We start from the raw sequence: 20,550 nt of genomic DNA on the forward strand, positions 1-20,550 counted from the left end.
CTAAATATCGTAAATACGAATTTTTAGTAGATTGCTCAATACATGGCAATTGAAAAATAGGATGATATTCTTACAAGCCACCCACACAGACTAACGAAGAAGACGACGATGGCCGGGACGCTGCGCATGTTCAGCCATCTTGGCCATGTCTGTAAATAGTCTCTGCTTATAATCGTGCTTCGCTTTCACGTATTTGACGTTCCGTCACCACGGCTTGGTCGCTGCGCTTCACAGTTACAGGAGCACACCTATGACTTTCTTTACATGTCTGGCCGGATGCACCAAGATGCTGACTGTTTATCACGCTACCCAATGAACCTTCTCAACACCGCCGAGCGTTATACTGGCGACTTCGTTATGGCTGTTTCATATCTGGCCAACATAAACAGAAAAGCGAGGAAACGTTACGATCTGTAATATGCCGCCTGCCACCCGACCCGTCGCTCCATCTGTTTCAGCTTTATGACCACATTCTTTACCGTCGTAGTACCACTCTCTACGGTCCGGAGCTTCTGCTTGTTCTCCCCATGCAACTTCGTGCTACTGCTCTCAACGAACTCCACGATGATCGAACTGCTGGCCATATCGCAGAATCCCGCACATACGACCACGTGCGGCGCCGGTTTTTCCGGCCTGGTTTGCACCGATCTGTTCGACGCTACGTTGCTGCGTGTGACCGTCGCCAGCGATGTAAACAGCCCTCGACGTCAGCTGCACGCTTTCTACAGCCGATTCACACACCTAAGGAGCCGTTATACCGCATCGGTCTCGAACTCCTTGGCCCATTCCCTACGTCTACATCAAAGAACAAGTGGGTAGCAGCTGCGACCGACCATGCTATGCGGTATGCGATGAAGAGAACTTTGCCGATTAGTGGCGCCACTGACGTTACTGGTTTCCTACTTCGCGACGTTATCCTTCCCCATGTTACTGCTAGGTAATTGCTTACTGAGCGAGGAGGCTACCTCTTGTCCAAAGTGGTGAATGATCTCCTTCGTTCCTGTTCTGTGGAGCACAAGCACATTGCTGCATACCACCCACAGGCCAATGGGTTCAGCGAGAGGCTGAACCACTTCTTAATCGATATGCTGGCAAGGCACTTGTCTGACGATCATTTTGACTGAGACAACGTTATACCGTATGTCACGTTCCCGCACAACTCATCCCGTCACGACACCCAACGTTTTTTTCCAATATGAAGAAGAAGTCGACTAGTGCGGACACTTTGACATCGGCTCCAGCTTTCATCAATGTGCTCGAGTGGGTCTCCCTGCGAAACCGGGCGAGTTATGCCTTAATCGACGTGGCACGTCAAGAGGACCTTGCCGATACTGGATTTTCGTCGGTGGGAGGACATTTTGCCGTTCTACGAGTGTTTGGAACACGGCGAGGGTAGGCTTAGGCCTACTCCCGCGCATGTGGGACTTTGAATCCAGGATGGATGTTGTGGAAGGAGAAGAGATTACTCAGGAAGAGGCATGCGACGCGGGATGGAAGGTGGCGTACGGCCGCCGGCCCGGCAGGCGCAGGGAACAATATTCTTCGGGTCAAGACGGTGGAATTACAAGTGGCAGACGGAGGGACGGCGGCCGCACCGCCGCACCACGCTACGCGATACGACGCGTCACCGCTGCTTCGAGGCTGCCTCGACTGCCCAGGGACACTTTTCGCATCATTGTCAGACCACGCGACGGCCTGAATGTCAACAAGGTCAGTAAAATACGCTTTGAGCAAGCCTTGGCCATGGCGGCATCTTTGGCTCCAGCCGCAATCGAAGAGGACACGATGTGTGCCAACGGAGTTCAGAACATTTTTGTCGTGTGTACTCCTCACGAGAAAAACGCGGACGCGTACGCCCGAGTGCAGCAAATCAGGCTCGGTGAAGGCACGTTTGGGGTGGCGGCGTACCTGGCCCCACCCGAGAATACGTGTAGAGGAGTCATAAGAGGAGTCGACGTGGAAGTCAGTGAGGCTCAACTCAGAGCGAGAATTGTAAATAATCGGAATCCGGGCGCTTCGGAGGCCAGGCGGATCAAGAACACTACAGCGGTGGTGGTACTTTTCGAGGGAATGAGGGTGCCCAACTACGTGGCATGCGGCGCGAGCATGTTTCGCTGCACGCTCTACCGACGCCATACGGAAGTCTGCTACGGTTGCGGAGGACTGGGACACCGGATTGACGTGTGTCCCAACCCGGGAATCAAGTGGTGTCGCACCTGCGGCAAACGATCGCCGGCGGAAGATCACCAGTGCGATCCGCAATGCACGTTGTGCGGTGGCCCGCACCCCACAGCGGCCAAAGAGTGTAGGGACAAATTTCAAGTTCCATATATCGTCAGAAGAAGACGGCGGCAGCGGCGCCGACGCGCCGAGCAGCTGAAGCTGGGAACCGACGTCATCACGGCTGGCGGCAGGAGCCGCTCGCGTACGCCAGCTGTGCAGGAGCGCAGCACCGAAAGAAGTCGCTCTCGCACGCCAGCTGCGCAGAAGCGCGGTGCAATCAGGCAGCGCTCCAGATCAAGAGGACGCTCGGTGTCCAGCGTGCGGATCCAGGAGGAGCCTACCTGGGCGGACCCTGTCAAAGGGAAGAAGAAGAAGGAGCCACAGAGACCCACGGAGGTAACGCGGTCGGCTTCGCCAGAGCATGGTAGTAGGTCGCACGTTGACGCATTACTTAAGGAAGTTAAGGAGCTTAGAGAGGAGGTACGCCGACTCAAAGCCGCCAAAGCAAACCCAAAGTCCATTGAAATAGAGGCGAGCGACCAGACGCCGCAGGTAGTCGAATATACCCCGCGTAGGACTCACTAAAGCAAAGCGTAAGGCCCCCCTTCCTAACGTCGAGAGCGACTCGGAAACGTCTGAGGGAGAGGTCCAGCAAAGAAAGATGTTGGAAGAACTACTTAGGATAAGTAGAGAAAATCAGGAAAGTGTAAAGCTTTTGATCAAAAGAGTGACTGTACTATAAAAAAAGGCGGCAATTAAGGCCCAATCCAAGGTCCGAGCGCAAAACAAGGCAGTGAATCACTCCGAGGTTGCTCCGGCGGTGGAGCAAGGTATGTTGTTGTAGCATCATGGCGGGCGATCATAAAGAGCTGGTAATATGGCAGTGGAACTGCGCTAGTTTTCAAAGGCGCAAGGCTCCGTTACGGCAACTTTTGGCGAATGAGGTGGAAAAACCGCAGATCTTGTTATTACAGGAGACACTATGTGACGACCCTACCCTCTCTGGCTTCAACACTGTGTCGGTCAGGAATGAGGGAGGCAGAGGACTAGCTACGAAGATAAAAAAAAATCTAGCCTTTATTGAACATCCAATCCAATCTGGACGGGGTAAGCTGGAGGCCCTTTTCGTGGAGGTTATGCCGCACGGGCGTCTCAAGCAGAGCGTATTTGTGCTTAATGTCTATAGTCCGCCGTCAGACCAGAGACAGACGTTTAACTCCCTGCTTAGGAAGGCGACGTCGATAGCCAAACACTCTCCTCTGATAGTTGCTGGGGACTTTAACGCCCCTCATAATGCATGGGGTTACGTCAGACGGACTGTAAAAGAAGAGAACCTGGCGAGGATCCTTGATGATCTTGCGTTTTCGGTAATCACGGACCCAAGGTTCCCCACTAGGCTGGGCACGTCAGTTGCGCGAGACACAATGCCTGATTTGGCCTGTGTAAAGAACGTAGGTAACGTAACGTGGGCCAATAAGCAGGAGAACCTGGGCAGTGACCACTTCATAGTAGCGGTAACATTAACGGTGGTCGCCCGACCGGCGAGAGTATTTCAAGTCACGGACTGGGAGGAGTTCAGGAAACTTAGGAAGGAGCGAACGAGCACATTTTCCTCGTTTGAAGAGGCTATCGAATAGCTAACGGAGGACGTCCAGAGGGCTACTAAGGTAGTAGAAACAGAAGCGGAGGTCCTAAGAATGGATCCGCACCTAGCGCATCTGTTGGAGGCGAAATCGTCAATTCTGATGAGGTGGAAAACACAAAGGTTAAATCGTAGGCTGAGGAAAAAGGTTGCGGAGCTTAATAGAGAGATCGAGAGATATTGCGCGGAGCTCAATAGGCTACAATGGGACGAGGTCTGTGCGGCAGTAGACGGGTCCATGCGCTCAGGAGGGAAGTGGAACCTCCTCAAGCACCTCCTGGGCGACGCACAGACAAAGCATAATCAAAGGCAAACACTTAGTAAAGTCGTACACCGGCACAAACAGGAGGGAGGTACTGAAGAGTCACTTTTGAATGCGATCGCAGATAGATACCTTCCTATAGGGCCGACGCAGGAAGAGGATTATCCGCAGATCGAGTGCGCGACGGTAGAGGAACTGGACGCGCCTTTCACAGAATCGGAGATCAGGGCGGTGATCTACAATTTAAACAGCAGATCGGCTCCGGGTCCGGATAAAATTTCTAACAGGCTATTACGAAACCTGGACGATAAAGCAGTGGAACTACTAACTAAGGAGGTAAACAGGGTATGGCAGACAGGACAGGTGCCTGACGGATGGCGGTCGGCTATAGTGACACTCATCCCTAAACCAGGAAAACCCCTTCATTTGGACAACATGAGGTCAATATCACTAACCTCGTGTATAGGCAAGGTAGCGGAGCACGTGATCTTGAACAGGGTTTCCGGGTACATAGAGCGCAGAAACCTCTTCCCACATAATATGGTTGGTTTCCGGCCCGGCCTCTCGACGCAGGAGGTTATGCTACTGCTAAGGAAGCAAATCTTTGATAGCGGCACCCGGGACGTGAGAGGGATTCTCGCCCTGAATCTCACTAAGGCGTTCGACACAGTGTTTCATAGATACATTCTGCAAGCCACGGCCGGAATTGGCCTAGGAGTCAAATTCCAGGCCTTTGTAAGGTCCTTTCTCATGAATACAACTGCTACTATTCAGGTGGGGCCGATTCGGTCGAGCGTATACGGATTGGGAGCTCGGGGTACGCCTCAGGGATCAGTCATCTCGCCACTGCTCTTCAATATAGTCATGAAGGGTCTATCAGATAGGCTGGGCGGCCTCCAGGGCATAGGTCACGCACTTTACGCAGATGACATCCCGATCTAGTGCCCAGGGGGCTCCCTAGCTGAAATGGAGCAAGCTCTACAAGCGGCCTTGGACGAGACGGAGGCTTACCTCGCGGACACGGGTCTCAAGCTGCCTACGAGTAAATCGGAGCTGTTGCTTTACAGACCCGCAAGGCAAGGGGTTCAGGGTCTGACACCCCTCAACCAGCTACCCGTGGCATTATACGCGAATAATGGGCAGAAAATTCCTAGAGTCGACTCAGTTAAGATACTAGGCCTGCTCATAGACGCGAGGGGCTGTAATGCCAGAACAATTACCCACGTTACAGCCAAAACGGAGAATATGTTGCGGCTAATTGCTAGGGTGTCCAACCGAAAGAAGGGGTTAGGTGAAGACAACCTCCTTCGGATGTACAACGCGTTCCTCATGAGCCATAATAACTATGTGGCGTCAGCTCTAGTGTGGACAAAAACGGAAAAGACCAAATTAAATACACTCATGCGCAAGAGCAAAGAAAGTGCTAGGCTTGCCTATTGCCACGAGCTCCGACAGGCTAGATCAACTCGGTATGCAAGATAGCATAGACGAGATTATAGAGGCACAGGTCACTGCCCAGGTGGTTAGGCTATCGTCGACCCAAGCTGGCAGGCGAATTCTCGACGAGGTTGGTATGGCTCCTAGGATAATGGAGGACCGGCGTATAACATTGACACGAGAAACGAGGGCGACCTACCTACCGGAACGTACATCCGCAGCATAACGAGGGTAGACGTAAAGCCCGTGCTCAAGCCATATTGAAGAAAGTTAGAGATGACAGAGACTCCGCGGTGTTTGTCGATGCGGCGCAGTACGGGAACAGGAGTGTGTTCGCGTTGTCGGTTATAGACGGGCGGGGGGGGGCTTTGCTCCTCGGCCTCGGTCAGAGCGGCCACCGCGAGTATAGCAGAGCAAATTGCGGTTGCGCTGGCCTTGTGTGACCCAGAGCGTTGCTACATTTACACTGATTCGAGAGACGCAATCAGAGCTTTTGAGTCGGGTAACCTCGCACGAGAAGCGGCCTCTATTTTAGAGAAAAGGACTTGCCCCGGTTGTCATTATATCACGTGGTTCCCCGCACACATGGGGACGAACGTTCTCGAGGGCTTCCCAAACCTCAACGAGCTTGCCCACGACCGTGCGCGAGAACTCACGCGCCGCGACGGTATAAAGTTCGTTGTCTGTCTGTCTGTCTGTCTGTCTACTGTTTACCCGACACCCAACCTCGCATATCTACACGCTGCTGCCTGCTGTCACACAAGAAGTAGAGAATATTCCCGCTATGCTGCCGCGCGAACCCATCTGGCACGTCACAGCGCTGATGGGCGACTATCCGATTCGCAATTATTTCAAGAGCACCGTTCTCACCACAGCCACCGCAACCTCTCTTTTACTCCGGGATTTTTATACTTCTCTGGACTCCATATTGTTGTCCAAGTCTTTCAGAAAAACATTTGTCACGTTACAGCGGACCTTACAATGATTTACGGCAACTTAGTGACCTCAGTTATCACATTGTGCCACTGGACAGTTTTTCACCATCGACCCTGCAAAGAAAAAGCTGTTAATTTGAAGAAAATTTACAGAAATTTTCTGCACCATAAAATAAACCTTCCGTGAATGCTCTATGACAGAAGGCTGTTAAAGAAAACAGAAATTTTCGATTCTCCTTGATCTCTAGCCTATAAACCGGGTGAAAACTAAAATATTACCTTTTTAAATAATTGTAATGCCGCAAAAAACGGTAAAATATAATTTGAGAGTTTTTTTCACTTCATACGCGCCATTTTTGCATATGCTACGCGTGACGCGCTGTTTGAGGTATTGCTTTGGTGTCCAGTGCCACAATCAAGATGGCTGCTCTTCGAGTCAGCACATGTCGGCACTGCTCCGTTTCTTCTTTCGAAAATCGTAAGAGGTGAGTGGTTTTCTTTTCAAGTACATTACAAACACTGCACGACTTCTTCTTTCACCCAATATTTTCTGCTTGTTCGTGACACAGAACAGGACTACAATGTTGCCGATAAAGAAAATTCCGGAGGGAAGCGAAAAAATTTAGCAACTACTCGTTCCGACATTTCAGCATACGTTGCGCTTTGTGAGGTAACGTTGGATTTGGGTATTAAATTTAGCTTTGGTTTTTTGCTATAGCATACGTAAGGGCTGACCATGTGACTTGAGAAATGTATTGTTGTCTATTCTTGCCTTTTCGGAATGTAGTTTTTGCTGTGGCGGCAAGAAAGAAAAAAAAATAGCATGTGGGAGTTCTCGACAAAGCTCACTCAGCGACGTTACCTCTTAGCTACGATCAAGTGTTTAGTTTGTTGAAGTGATCGGGAAGTGTGACTCTTTTTTTCTGTTGTGTAATATTTTAAATGTTTTGATGCTGGCATATGCAACCCGTTGCATATGAGGGCACACGGTATCCACTACTGATGTTGTTGCTTTGTTTGCTTTGTGTTTTAGTGCGTTACCAACGGGAAATAATTTTGCCTGGCCACAACTAAGTGGCTTCATTTTGAAAATAGTTAGCGGGAACACTGCACTGTGTGGCTTTGTGTACTATCTGCGCATTTTAAAAGCACACCGCGGAAAGAGCTAGTACCCGTGCCGCGAAGATAGGCAGTCATCAAGCTCGAGGCGAAAGGGAATCGCTCGCATGTCGTCTCCTAACATCGCTTTCTGAGTCTGACAAATAATAATTACATGTATGAGTGATGGGCCGCAAAAATTAAAAGCAAATGCTGAAAATTTTCGTAAACTGAAGTGCAGCAACACATTTAGTAAAAGAATTGAGAAGGCTGCATGTGTCATTGTTTCACGTAACTAATACTATACAGTAAACGTAATGTGTCCGCCGCTTCAAATAATCAGGACTATTTTCTCTCTTTTGCCATTCTGCTGGATATCGTTATGAAAATACCTGACGCGTGATTTGTTCTGTGTCTGCGCATTCCGCGAGTGGACGCAAGGGGAACTGAGGCAGGAAGCGCGGCAGCGAGCGGGGGGCAACTTAGACTCCGCGAACAGGTGGGTACTACGTCTATTGTGTGTGTGCGTGGGGGGAAGGGCATGCACATTTTCTTCTATGGTGAGTGCTGTTTGTTTCCAACTGTATACTGTGCCACGGGCTGGCCACTTACTAATATTCTGCAGTTACACGAATCGAAATTGTCATCTGTCTGGAATAAACATTATATGGAGATGGCTTCCCAGACGGTGCTGACATACGCACACACTGCAGGGCTTTGTTCACCACTCTTCCCCAAAAAAGTATTGTACTAACGCGCGTTACTGAGCTTTGTACAATCATGCTACTGCCATATGTATGTTAAAGCACCATTGTCTTTTTCTCCAGTTCAGTCGCAGCATGACACCCTGAGAGAGGAACCAAGGTGCAGTGCCCAAGCAAGCAACACGGCCTTGCACCAAAAGTTGTCTCCAGGATCAGGTGTCTCCATAACCAAGACTGATTTTAAATCAAAAGTTTCAGCAACGTAATGCTGATGCCGCTTTGTGTTCTTTATTCATCAGCATTATAGGGCCCTATAACGTAAAACTATTCCAATGTGTTTTTATTCCACTCTCCTGAAGTCAAATTTCTGTAACCACCGACGCAAGCACCGGGCGGTCACCCCAGGGTTCTCTGAACAGACCAATCAAACGCTCTCCTCGTTCATAGGAGGTCGCTTTTGTTTGCTTGAAAAACGAAATGACTGCCTACACTGAGCGGCTTACCTTATCTAATTCGCTGAAATGATGCGAGGAGCACGCTCAAGTGGGGAGGGATTTGATGGGGCCGAGCCACTGCACTGAAAATTGATAACGGCGTGAAGAGGATGGTGCCGGCGTCTTTGACTGGTCCGCTTTCCCTTACTTAACTTGCGGAGGCTGGTAGAAAATCGTGGCGGCACGCCACGGAAGGTTAAGAATGCCGCTAAAACGGATCCTCAGCAAAGAAGGAATTGGCAGAAAGATGGCGTAAACGTGCCGAAAGGCCTCGAAAACGTTACACGGCCTCGCTAAAAGTGTTATTATACACAAATAAACCCATGCTCTCGGGCAAGTGTGAGCTAATAGGGCCTGAGCGATCGGCGGCAAGCATCTTTTATTCCTTTCGGAACGGGGCAGCCTGCGGCTATTGAGAAGAAAATTCACTTTTGTTCGGCATATTAATGCGTTTAACGCGTACACGTCACTTTGACGCGGTGAGTTATTGCGGCTTTGTGACGTCGCGTGACCGGCAGGTGAAGTGGGTGCAACCCGAAAACTTTTGGCCAATAGCCGGGGGCTAATGGTGAAGAGGCGTCGAATCGAAAACAACTATTGTTTCTTTTGTTCGGTAGAATCATGCGTAATCAGTGCGTGCACGTCATATCAGATGGGAAGCTATCGCAGTTTTCGTGACGTCGCGTGACAGACAGATAAAGTGGGTGTGGTGCAAAAAGATTTTGACCAATCGTGGAAGGCTGATTGCAGAATTGGAATAGAAATGCTTGGAATAGTTTTTCGTTATAGCGCCCATGCTTTGATGTATAGGCTGGTTCTGTTGTACTGTAGTAAAAAGTTCGCTGTTCCTCTTTTGCTTTCATGCGGCCTATTTGGCCGTCAATTCTTCTTGCTTTTAAATAAAACACTTTTCTATTATTGTATGGACCAAAGTGTAGCGTGGCTGGCTCTTCTTGTAGCATCACTTACCGCAGTGTTAGTGATGCCACCTGCCCTTTCTTACGTATTACTCCATGAAATATCTGGTTCTTTGTTTTATATAAAAAATACAGCCTTCGCGGTGGCTAAGCGGCTATTATGTTGCGCTGTTAAGCACGAGGTCGTGGGATTGAATCCCGGCCGCGGCGGCCGAATTTCGATTGGGGCGCAAGGCAAAAACACCTTTCTACAGTGCAATAAGAGTACGTTAAAGATCTCCTGGTGATGAAAATGAATCCGGAGTCTCCTACTACGGCGTGCCTCATAATAAAATCGTGGTTTTCGCACGTAACACACCAGAATTCATTCATAAAAAAACAAGCGTTAGAGCGCAATTAGATGAAACATTTTTCAGGTGAGGAGAGTTATGCTATTTTGCGACACAGCTGCGATGGTTAAATCAATATCTGACTGTACAGAACATTTCCTTTTTACATCAAAAAGTATTCGAGTCTATCTGCATTTTGAAAATACGCACATATCTTCAATGTGCACTTCACAATATCTGCACACTGTGACGTAATGCACACCTACCATGATGCCTCAATACATACTGCGCACCAATCTTGATGCTATTGTCAGTCGAAAATTTGTGAATGAATACAAGCCGGCACAAATCAGGGGTGTTCTATAATTTAGCCATCACTGTCTATAAAACGCAAAGACGTGCGTATTCATTTACTTCGCTTGCGTTGCTTTGAAAGGGCGCGCACCTTTTCCTGTTCTTCCATCTCTACGTATGCGCGTTATCCATAGCAATCGGAAGCTTATCAATAGTGAGGGAAACTTACCTTTAAGCTGTTATAACATCTGGAGGAAAAGCGATGCTGCTTCTTTTCTGAACCTAGTTAGTATTAGTATTCCTCTTTTCATATTTATCTTTCCAACGTTGTTCTGATGCAAAATAAAACCACAGGTCATTTCTTCCTACAATGTCCTAAATTAGAAATTACTTCTTACAGACACTGAGAGAAACAGTCTTGACTATACTTAACAGCAGTGCAAGAAAACAGAGTAAAATGGAGACACACACGAGCGCTACGCGTGATCTTTGTCTTTTTGCGCTGCAGTTGAACATTTTCAGCTTTGAGCCCAGAGCCTAATTTTTGTTTTGAGGCCAGCTGCATATTTGCGTGATATTTGTTATTTTGTAGTGATTATGTGATGCGTGATAGAAAAGTCAAGCTTGAAAGAAGTTCATGTGAAATTGGAGGATAGAAGTGATAAACAGTGGTCGAACAAGAAATATAGGCTGCAGTCAACATTTATGCAAAGAAAGTTCTCTTCGCGAGGGCGGCAACTGCCCTCAAAAAGAAAAATGCCCTTTCAGAGCGTTGGCTTCAGCGACAGTCCTGGTTCGCCCATTATTCATCACGAAAGAAAATTGTCTTTACACATCACACTTCTGTACAGTGGAACAGAAAAATAAGTGAAAAGAATAAGTGGGTGGGAAAACGACGCCGCGGTAGCTCAATTGGTAGAGCATCGCACGCGAAATACGAGGCTTGTGGGTTCGGTTCCTACCTGCGGGAAGTTGCTTTTTCATCCCCTTTAATTTCCAATAATTTATAGTTTCTTTATTTCATTTATAAAAGCACAAGTAATTTTCCTTATGTTGTCCTCGGTGTCAGTGTTGGCTTCTTCTGATATGACTGAATAAAAATCGGGCCCCTCGGTTAACCCCCTTTCTTCTCGTTGATTACATAACGAGGGTCTCGAATCCGGCAACATTGATGCCTTCAGGTAGCATATGAGGGTTTATTGACCAGTTGCCTTCACCCAAAATAATCCCGTTCTCGAGACGCCTGTGGCAAAAAGGATCTTCCCCGTCCGCCGCCAAGGTCCGTGAGTGGTGGCGCTGGCTAACACTCCCAGGGTTCTACTAGGAGAAATAAGTACCCAAGAAAGTGGATGGGAAAATGACGCCGCGGTAGCGCAATTGGTAGAGCATCGCACGCGAAATGCGAAGGTTGTGGGTTCGGTTCCCACCTGCGGCAAGTTGTTCTTTCATCCACTTTAATTCCCATTAATTTATTGTTCGTTTATTTCTTTTATTAAAGCACAAGTAATTTCCCCTATGTTGTCTTTGGTGTCACTGTTTCTTGGCTTCTTCTGATAGGTCTGAATTATGTCACACCTCGATTCGCCAAACCTTTACAGGTTCGCTTGAGAAGCTTTTTTTATTAATTTGTTTATGCATTCTTCTATACTATTTGTTTCGTATTGAAATCATGTCAGGAAATAGTTCTGCATTTCCTCTCCAGTATTTACACTGTATGTATTTTATCATGGAAATCTTTTTATTATGATCCTTCGCTTTTCTTCTGAACTGATTTTTTTTTCAACGTACTGCGCCACGGATCTGTATATGAAGATAGAGAAAACCTTCAAGCGGCTACACGGGGATTTTAGTGCTCTACTCCTTAGCCCTGTGTATGTAAAAGCATGCCTAGAATTTATTCTCACACTCAGGCGAAACCTTAACTTCTGTCGCCTGTCTGTAGTCGTACTTTCTGGTAGCCTTGGGAAGGGGATCACGAGGCCGAATTCGGACCACTGCTCATGGCCGAAGGCGAGGAGGGCGGCATATTTGGCCGTAAGGCCATTATTGGTCCTACTACTACAATTATTTCCCTTTGTACTACAGATTATTGGCGCAAGCACAGTGAAGTGTGGATGAGCAAGGTGATGAAGTTGTGGTGCGCACTCCGTATGTCTTGAGCCAAGACCCCAGTCCGGGTTGCCTCCTTTCACTAGGGAACACGAACAAAAATAAGAGTTGAGGTTGCCCCGTTTCCCTGGTCTTCTGCTAGATGCCGTTCCGACTCCACTTAGAACAAGCAGTAGCATTTGGTGATTCACACCGAGATTCACACGTATGCTAGCGGTGTGGTACTTGCCACCAGTCTCGTCGAGCTCCAAGACGGCTTTGCCAACTGCGCTGTCGTATATACCAGCCGTATCTTAACGAAGGCAAAATCAAACTACTCTGGGATGGAACAAGAATGTTTGGGGATTGTTTGGGCAATCGGAAAATTTCGTACTAACCTTTATGAGCGCCAATTTGACGTTGTGTCTAACCACCATGCTTTATGCTGGTTATCTTCTTTCAAAAACTCCACTGGCCATCTCGCTCATTGGCCTTCACGCCTTCGGAGTATGGCATACGTCTCATTTACCCCTCTGCTCACAAACCATTAGAGGCGGATGTCCTAGCCCGTTCTCCGCTGCTTTATCACATTGTTTGCTGGCCAACTTCCTCTTTCGATTTGTCATCTCACCTTAAACGACATGCCGACCGCGCAGCGTAAAGATCAATGTATGTGTAATACTTGTTGGGGGGCTAGTTGGTGCATGTTTCCAGAGGAGGGTTGTAGCGCCTGCCCTGTCTCGCTTGCTGTGTGTTGTTTTTTTCGATGCTACAACCCTCTTCTGGCATCAATGCATCTCTTCAGCGCTCGACTTCCTGTCTCACCGCTCACCTGAGTCCCTCACACGCCCTTCATCGTCTAGCACAGCACTTTGCCATCCGACAAGACCTGCTGTATTGACGTAATTGCCTTGCCGACTGCTGTTGATTGCTCCTAGTTAGTCCCTGTCACCTTCACTCAGACATCTGCGCACCTTTTCACATAGCTACCAATGCGGCAACGCCGGCGCCCCATCTTTGTATTCGATACTGCTGGTTAGGCACGTACCAATAAGTTCGCCAGTACGTTCAGTCACGCGCTGTGTGGCAACATCGCAAAACCTCTCGTCAGATTTCCGCAGGTCCCCTGCAATCTTTAACATGCACTGCCCTACCATTCGACAGTGGTGAAATTGATAATTACGGCGCGCTTCCAAGCACTCCAAATGGCAACCGGAGGATAATTGTTGCCGTAGACAACCTCACACGGTACGTCGAAAGATATACAGTGCTGCCTTTCACCGCGAAAAGCGTCGTTTGCTTTCTTCTTTGCCACTTAATTCTGCGACATGGTGCACCACGAGAATTATTAGTGACCGCGGCCGCGTCTTTCTCTCCCATGCCATCTAGGTATTCCTGAAGAGACGCAACATCGTTCATCGCAACACATCCACGTACCATCCTAATACAAATGACGTAGCGGAACGCTTAAATTGTACGCATCACGACGTGCACGACCGGGTTCTTCCTTTTGTAACTTGCGCTTATAAATCTGTGCACTAGGCTGCCAATGGTTTTTCTCCATTCTTGCCTGTGGACGAGAACCTTGTTGCTGTATGGACACCTAACTGACCTACCGGACCGACGCTTCTGAAGTTACACCTGTATTAGAAGCGGCTGATTACCTAATAATGTCGCCATCTGGCTCGCTCGTTCACCACCGAAGATCAACGTTGCCACATATCTTGCCACGACGCATCTGCCTGTACTGCCTGCTATTCCACCGGAAAGCTTCTTTCGCTTATGGTCTTGACCACTCCTCCTAGCCTATCCACTAAGTTTCTGTCAAACTACCACGACGCTACCACGTACTGCAGCAAAAATGACCTGTGAACTAGGTAATCAAGCCGATTGGGCCGTTTCTCAATCACTTTTGCCGATGGCGTGAAACAGTGCTAGTAGCACGGTTTGAACCATGATGACCCGCCGATGCTTCCTTTTTCGAGAGTTGCCAGGACGTCTCCTTTTCAGGTGGGGAGTGTTTGTGTTGGAGATTATCGGCTCCAACATTGTGAAAAGTAGGAGGGGAAGGCGACCAAGCCGTGGTGCGCGCATGGTCAGTGTTTAGCTGGGACTGCCCTGTTTTCGTGGTTTTCTTTGACGTCCCCAGCATACTCTACTAAGGAGAACGTGCACCGGCACCTTCTTTCTACGGTTCCACTCACGTCTTTCTTTTCTTGTTTCACAATTTCTGCGAGGGTTAGGAGGCTAGGTGACAAAACAAAAAAGAAAATCAACTAAGCTAAACAGCAGAAATTATACAACAATATACGAAACACATTAAACAAGGCCTGAGTAACAACGTTCGCGTCGTATTTTGATAGTATCTGTCAATGTTTTACCGCCATCTTCACACATACGACGATGAACCAGCTATACTAACAGCGCATGTCTTTTCAGGAAATACATATAAACCAAATGTGCGAAAGTTTAACTGCGTCTCTGAACAATTTAAGTGGGTGCTACCTCGCAACTGCTTTACGAAATGTGAAACAAAATGTTGTAGATATGTCTTATTTTCTCACGAAATATTACAGTAATATTATTTTGAATCTTTCACCTGCAGTTTTTTGGAAATGGCTGTGACATAATGTTGGGCTGCGCAAAGAAACTCGGAACAGAAGATATGCGTGTAAGTGTTTTTTGTTTGCAGTTTTTGGTATACGAATCTTACATTGAAAAAGTGAATACATAATTTTTAGTGCTCCACTTCTCCCCAGTTCTTGTGTGATCTAAGACATTGCTGCTCCTGGCTAATAAACTGTCATAGTATCAGCCAAGCATGTACTCGTTTACAATTTGTGCTTTTGCAAATACACAATTCTCAAGAACAATTTTCTTTTCAACTGCAGCAAGTTTCCAAATGCAGTTTGCCTATTTTCTGGTCCAACAACGTGAGTCTTTTATTCTGTTTTTTTTTTCTATTAATAAGTTAGATAAGCCAACAAGCACAGTTTCAACCACTCGAAAGTTGCAAGTAGAGAGGAGCGTTATACTTTGCTAATATATAATGTTACCATTTTTTGAAAAACGCGCCGACCTACTGCAGAATACAGCCGTATGTTAACGACTTAAATGATAACAAAGGTGCAAGTTATGATATACTTAGCTTCAATTTCACCGACATTCGTGCAGTAAGATTGAAGCTGGATATATTTCTTTTCTGCATGGGCCTTCTTAAAGATCGTGCGGTTTGATGTTCTCAGATAATGGATGCAAGTATTAGGTCATAATAGATGGAAAAGTCAATATTTATGTTCATGTAGAGTACACAGTCAATATATTCTTTTACCTAACTCATTACATAAAAGTGAAAGCTGTTATACATGTCCTACAAGGATAGCGAACATATCAGCAGATATCTATTTTGTCGTTCCTAACCCGTACGTAGAGAATCGGTACCGTACTTTTTTACATTGAACTAATCTCTGATCAGCTTCCTCTTTAAACGCTCGCATAAATTGCTCAGCAAAAAAAAAAGAGGTTTGAACGATTCTGGCACGGAGGATGGGCTCAGCTCGTTAAGCGCAAAGTTATAAAAAGACGAATGCGGACGCAAGCTCCTACAGCGCTTCTTGTTTTTCTTGGTGGACTCATAAAAACTTCGGCTATACGTTGCACCGCGTTCCTTCCGGATAGCGTATTAGTTTGTGCTTGTGGTGTACCTACACACACACACACACACACACACACACACACACACACACACACACACACACACACACACACACACACACATATATATATATATATATATATATATATATATATATATATATGTGTGTGTGTGTGTGTGTGTGAGCAAATTAGTTCTCGTAAGCTTGCTTTATACGATTGTCCGAATCATTTGCGTGAAACAATATGCCATATTTCTTACAAGGTTCTTTCTTCATTTATCTGCCTTCCATAAAAGGTTAAAGGGCCTTTGAAGAACCACTAGAATAAACTATAATGAACTGCAGAACTATCATAACGCTCGTAACTGTAACATAATATACGTTTGACGCCGCTACAGACTTGAGAAATTAATGAATTTAGCGAAAACCAAGTCGAAATATGCCGTCCAATAAAATGTTTGCGTTTGGCTGAGAAGTCGTTTGCTTGATGGATGCGTAAATACATTCTCCTACCGCCCTTTAGAAATTCAGCCTCATCGGGACAAACTCACAAAAAGCGCAAGACAAGAAAGACCGCGGATATTTTCCGATATGGCAAACGCCCCTCACAAAAACATACATTGGTATACCACGTAAGTCTGCGGTCAGAAACCAGCGGAAATAGCATCAGTGGTGCTGTAAACTATTATTTTGTTTTACTTAAAGTCAGAGGCGTCCTCAACGAAATTCTGCATAATAAAAGACTCTAAACTTTGACTTCACTGCAGTATTTTATACTTACAAGCAAATAGTGAGACCAATTATTTTGAGAAGGGAGGAGGGTAACTCTAATTTTGGTGCACTTGCTTTTTCTCAATGTTATGTTGACATTGCTTGAAAGCTGATGGGCGTGCTCTTCCTTGTGTTTCCGCTATATTCGTTACAGAATGCGACGGGTGTGTTTACACAAGAAGAAATGGAGTGTATCAAAAACGCAGCTGTAAGTACACCGATATATTTAAGGGCACACTGGTTGCAGCTGTTATAAAGCTCAGTTGAAATTACAGTCCAGTAATCGGGTCAAGTGCATGGTTGCACAATAATTAGGAGCGCGATGAATGATAAATTGGCAGGTCCACGCTGTGAGAGTGTTTTGAAACATAGTAGTTCCTGACAGTAGTAGGTCTCTGGAGCACGGTAAAGACGCCATTTTGAATATACAGCATACTTCATCCTACCGACACAGCGTCTAACGTTCAGTTTGCGGCGTATGTTTAAAGCGAAATTCGTTTTCCCGCTTCCTTCGGCTTCTCACCTGCTTTGGCTGCTGTGGCTTTCTTGCAGGGCCTCTGAGAGAGTGGTTGAGAGCATGCATATTCTACACGGTAGGAGCGCATGAGAGGAGAAAGCTGCATGTGATGATGATGCGGGTAAAGGCCTCAGACACGCACAAGCGCTCAGTGAACACAGATGGACTTTATACCGCACCAAAACAGGAATGAACGATTATCTGACACGTACATTACACTGAGCAAAGAAAATAAGCAGAGGGAATCTGTGATGATGCTCAGTGTTGCCATTTAGCAATAGTGTCACCTAATTAATTAATTATCGAATAATAATTAATTATTTATTAATAATTAATTAATTAATTAATTAATTAATAATTAATTAATATTAATAATTACTTAATCGAATAAGGACAAAAATGTTCAAATTTGTGTTCCGCGATTTTTTATCAGTGGCGCGACAGAAATATTGGCCACATATTAATGACTTCCAAGTTGGAAAAGAACCATGGTGAAGCAATGGCAGCCTTCACAGGATTCACAGTGTGGTCACAAAGGGCGTTATTCTTTAGAAAACTAATTGAATTGGGCCCTAAAGCTCAGGGTTCAGCACTTTTACTAGATGCGTTCGATCGACGGGTACTTACAATCATTATTGTGAGGTTTATAACGCGGCACATAAATATGATAGGTCGATTGGAGAAATGCATAAACATACGAGAGGTTGGGCTCGTTCACACGAGCCTGAACACACATATTTATCACATGGATTTTGCACAAACAATGACTCGGACAAGCTTTATGGTAGGCTATGGAATAGTATCATGTTATTTGACTTGCAATAAGTGCCATGTAACTGTCATCATTACATGGCGAGCTTGTGTGTATTGCAGAATTTTGCTGTGCTTTCACGGGTGCCGAGAACTAGAAAATGCTCAGGAATAATGTGCGTGTCGAGAAAGAGCAAATGCACAGGCATAAGGTGGGACCAAGTGTCTTTGCGCACTAAAAAAGCGAGATAACTTGTGGTTTTTTCAGGCACACTCTATTTAGAACCGCACAATCTGCGCTTAAAGGCTAAATTTCAGCTATCATCGTTCATGGTTATGTAAGTACAACGGCATAGTAATAGCTGCGCTACATACTTCCGGAAACTTCGTTGTTTATTCCTCACTCACACGCGCCCTAGGCAAAGGTAATATGTTTCGCTGAACCAAGTGCGCCATGTTAGCATATATTAGGGTGATCGAAAGAGCCTACGTAAGCTAAGGTTTACTAATAAGTTTTAGCGACACTGTTAGCGACGTTGCTACACATTTTAGCGGCAATGTAGTGAATTTTCTGCCTCCCTTTGCCAGCACGCTCACAAGCAATTGTGCAACACTGTGAAGCTGCTGCCCTGCAAGGCTTCTGTAGCGCAGAAATCAACATCAGACGGAGGCGCGATTATGACACCCACTCAAGGCTCATCGAACCAAACCTGTGCGACCACCGCAACTGCAGTGGGTGGAGACCGGGTCGGATGCCCGGCATTGTAAAAGCCGATGACGCTGGCTTCAGTAGGACCATCCGGCACAGACGCATGCCGGCTCCGCAGAAACAGGTCACTCCCAGGCTATACGCCTGGCTCAGAACGAGACTGCGCTGCCCTTCAGCTCGCCCGAAAGCACAAGCATAGGAGGACAGTAAAGGTTACTCGGCGTGCCCAGGAGTGAAATCCGAGCCAAATCAGCTCGAGCTCGTCACGGGGCCGACCGTCCAGCGCGAGTTACAGCCTTGTCAATATCGTTCACTTCCCCGCACTGCCAGAGTGCCGCAACTGCCCCCCCCCCCCCCCCCGACGTTAAAGCGGATTAAGGGCGCTGTAACGTAAAACTATTCCAAACTTTTCTATTCCAATTCTGCAATCAGTCCTCCGCGATTGGTCAAAAACTTTTTTGCCTGTCTGTCACGCGACGTCATGAAAACCTTGATAGCTCCCCATCTGATATGACGTGTACACAATGATTATGCATGGTTTGACCGAACAAAACAAAAATACTTATTTCCGATTCGATGTTTTTCGCCATTAGCCCTCGGCTATTGGTCAAAAGTTTTCGGGCTGCACCCACTTCACCTGCCTGTCACGAGACGCCACAAAACCGAAAAAGCCCACCGCTTCAAAGTGACGGTGACGTGTAAGCGTTGAAGATGTATTAATATGCCGAACAAAATTGAATTTTCTTCTGAATAGCCGCAGGCTGCCCCGTTCCGAAAGGAATGGCTTCCGCCGATGGCTCAGGCACTGGCTACTCGCACCTGCCAGAGAGCATGGGTTTATTTGCGTATAATAAACTTTTTGCGTGCCCGTGTAACGTTTTCGAGCACTTTCGGCACGTTTACGACCTCGTTCTGCCAACTCTTCTTTGCTGACAATCCGTTTTAGCGTCATTCTTAAGCTTCCGTTGCATGCCACCGCAACTTTCGACCAGCCACCGCAAGCTAAGTAAGGGAAAGCGGACCAGTCAAAGACGCCGGCACCACCCTCTTCATCCGGTTATCGATGTTCAGTGCAGTGGTTCGGCCCCATCGAATCTCTGTCCACTTGAGCTTGCTCCTCCCCTCTTGCCAGCCTATTAGATGAGACAAGCCGCTCAGTGTAGGCAATGTTATCCGTTTTTCAAGCAAATAAAAGTGACCTCCTATGAACGTGTAGAGCTTTTGATTGGTCTGTTCAGATAACCCTGCGGGTGACCGCCCGATGCTTGCGTCGTCGGTTACGCAAAAGTGACGTCAGGAGATTGGAATAAAAACATATTGAAATAGTTTTACGTTATAGGGCTCCATGTATACGCACTACCAAGTTCAATGTCATCGAAGCCAAGACATAATTTATGCTGGTTTGGTCCCATTCGCACCTGTGGCGAGTATCATCTCCAACCAATCTGCTTTGCCGAATGCCATTTCAAGCCGACATGTACTCATTATTACAGGAGAGCCAATAATGTTTATTCCATCCTTGCCTATTGTGTTTCGTGTATGGTAATTTTATTGTCCACAGACAATCATTATCTTGCAGTAGTAGTAGTAGTATAAAACTTTTATTCACATTCAATTTGATCACATTGAGGTCCAGTGGGTGGGTCCCTCAGCCCAGGGCCCCACTGGCGATCGCGGCACGCCGGGCTCGGTCGAGAAGGGCCAATTGGTCCTCCCGCACCGTG

At 46.9% G+C, this 20,550-nt stretch overlaps 1 protein-coding gene across 4 annotated transcripts in view; it reads left to right on the forward strand.

The window, feature by feature from the left end:
• The window catches only part of LOC126534424 (uncharacterized), a 32,108-nt gene that overhangs the window by 7,223 nt on the left and 4,335 nt on the right, over window positions 1–20,550 (forward strand). For 2 of the 4 annotated variants that reach the window (XM_050181701.3, XM_055072137.2), the window contains exons 3-5: window positions 15,029–15,094; window positions 15,315–15,356; window positions 17,005–17,058. In XM_050181701.3, the coding sequence (XP_050037658.1) occupies window positions 15,029–15,094; window positions 15,315–15,356; window positions 17,005–17,058 (162 nt within the window). The remainder of the gene's footprint in view (window positions 1–15,028; window positions 15,095–15,314; window positions 15,357–17,004; window positions 17,059–20,550) is intronic. The other 2 variants (XM_055072138.2, XM_055072139.2) reach the window with 1 other exon arrangement.

Source organism: Dermacentor andersoni, chromosome 7, assembly GCF_023375885.2.
Source record: "Dermacentor andersoni chromosome 7, qqDerAnde1_hic_scaffold, whole genome shotgun sequence".
In the NCBI taxonomy this organism is placed as follows: domain Eukaryota; kingdom Metazoa; phylum Arthropoda; class Arachnida; order Ixodida; family Ixodidae; genus Dermacentor; species Dermacentor andersoni.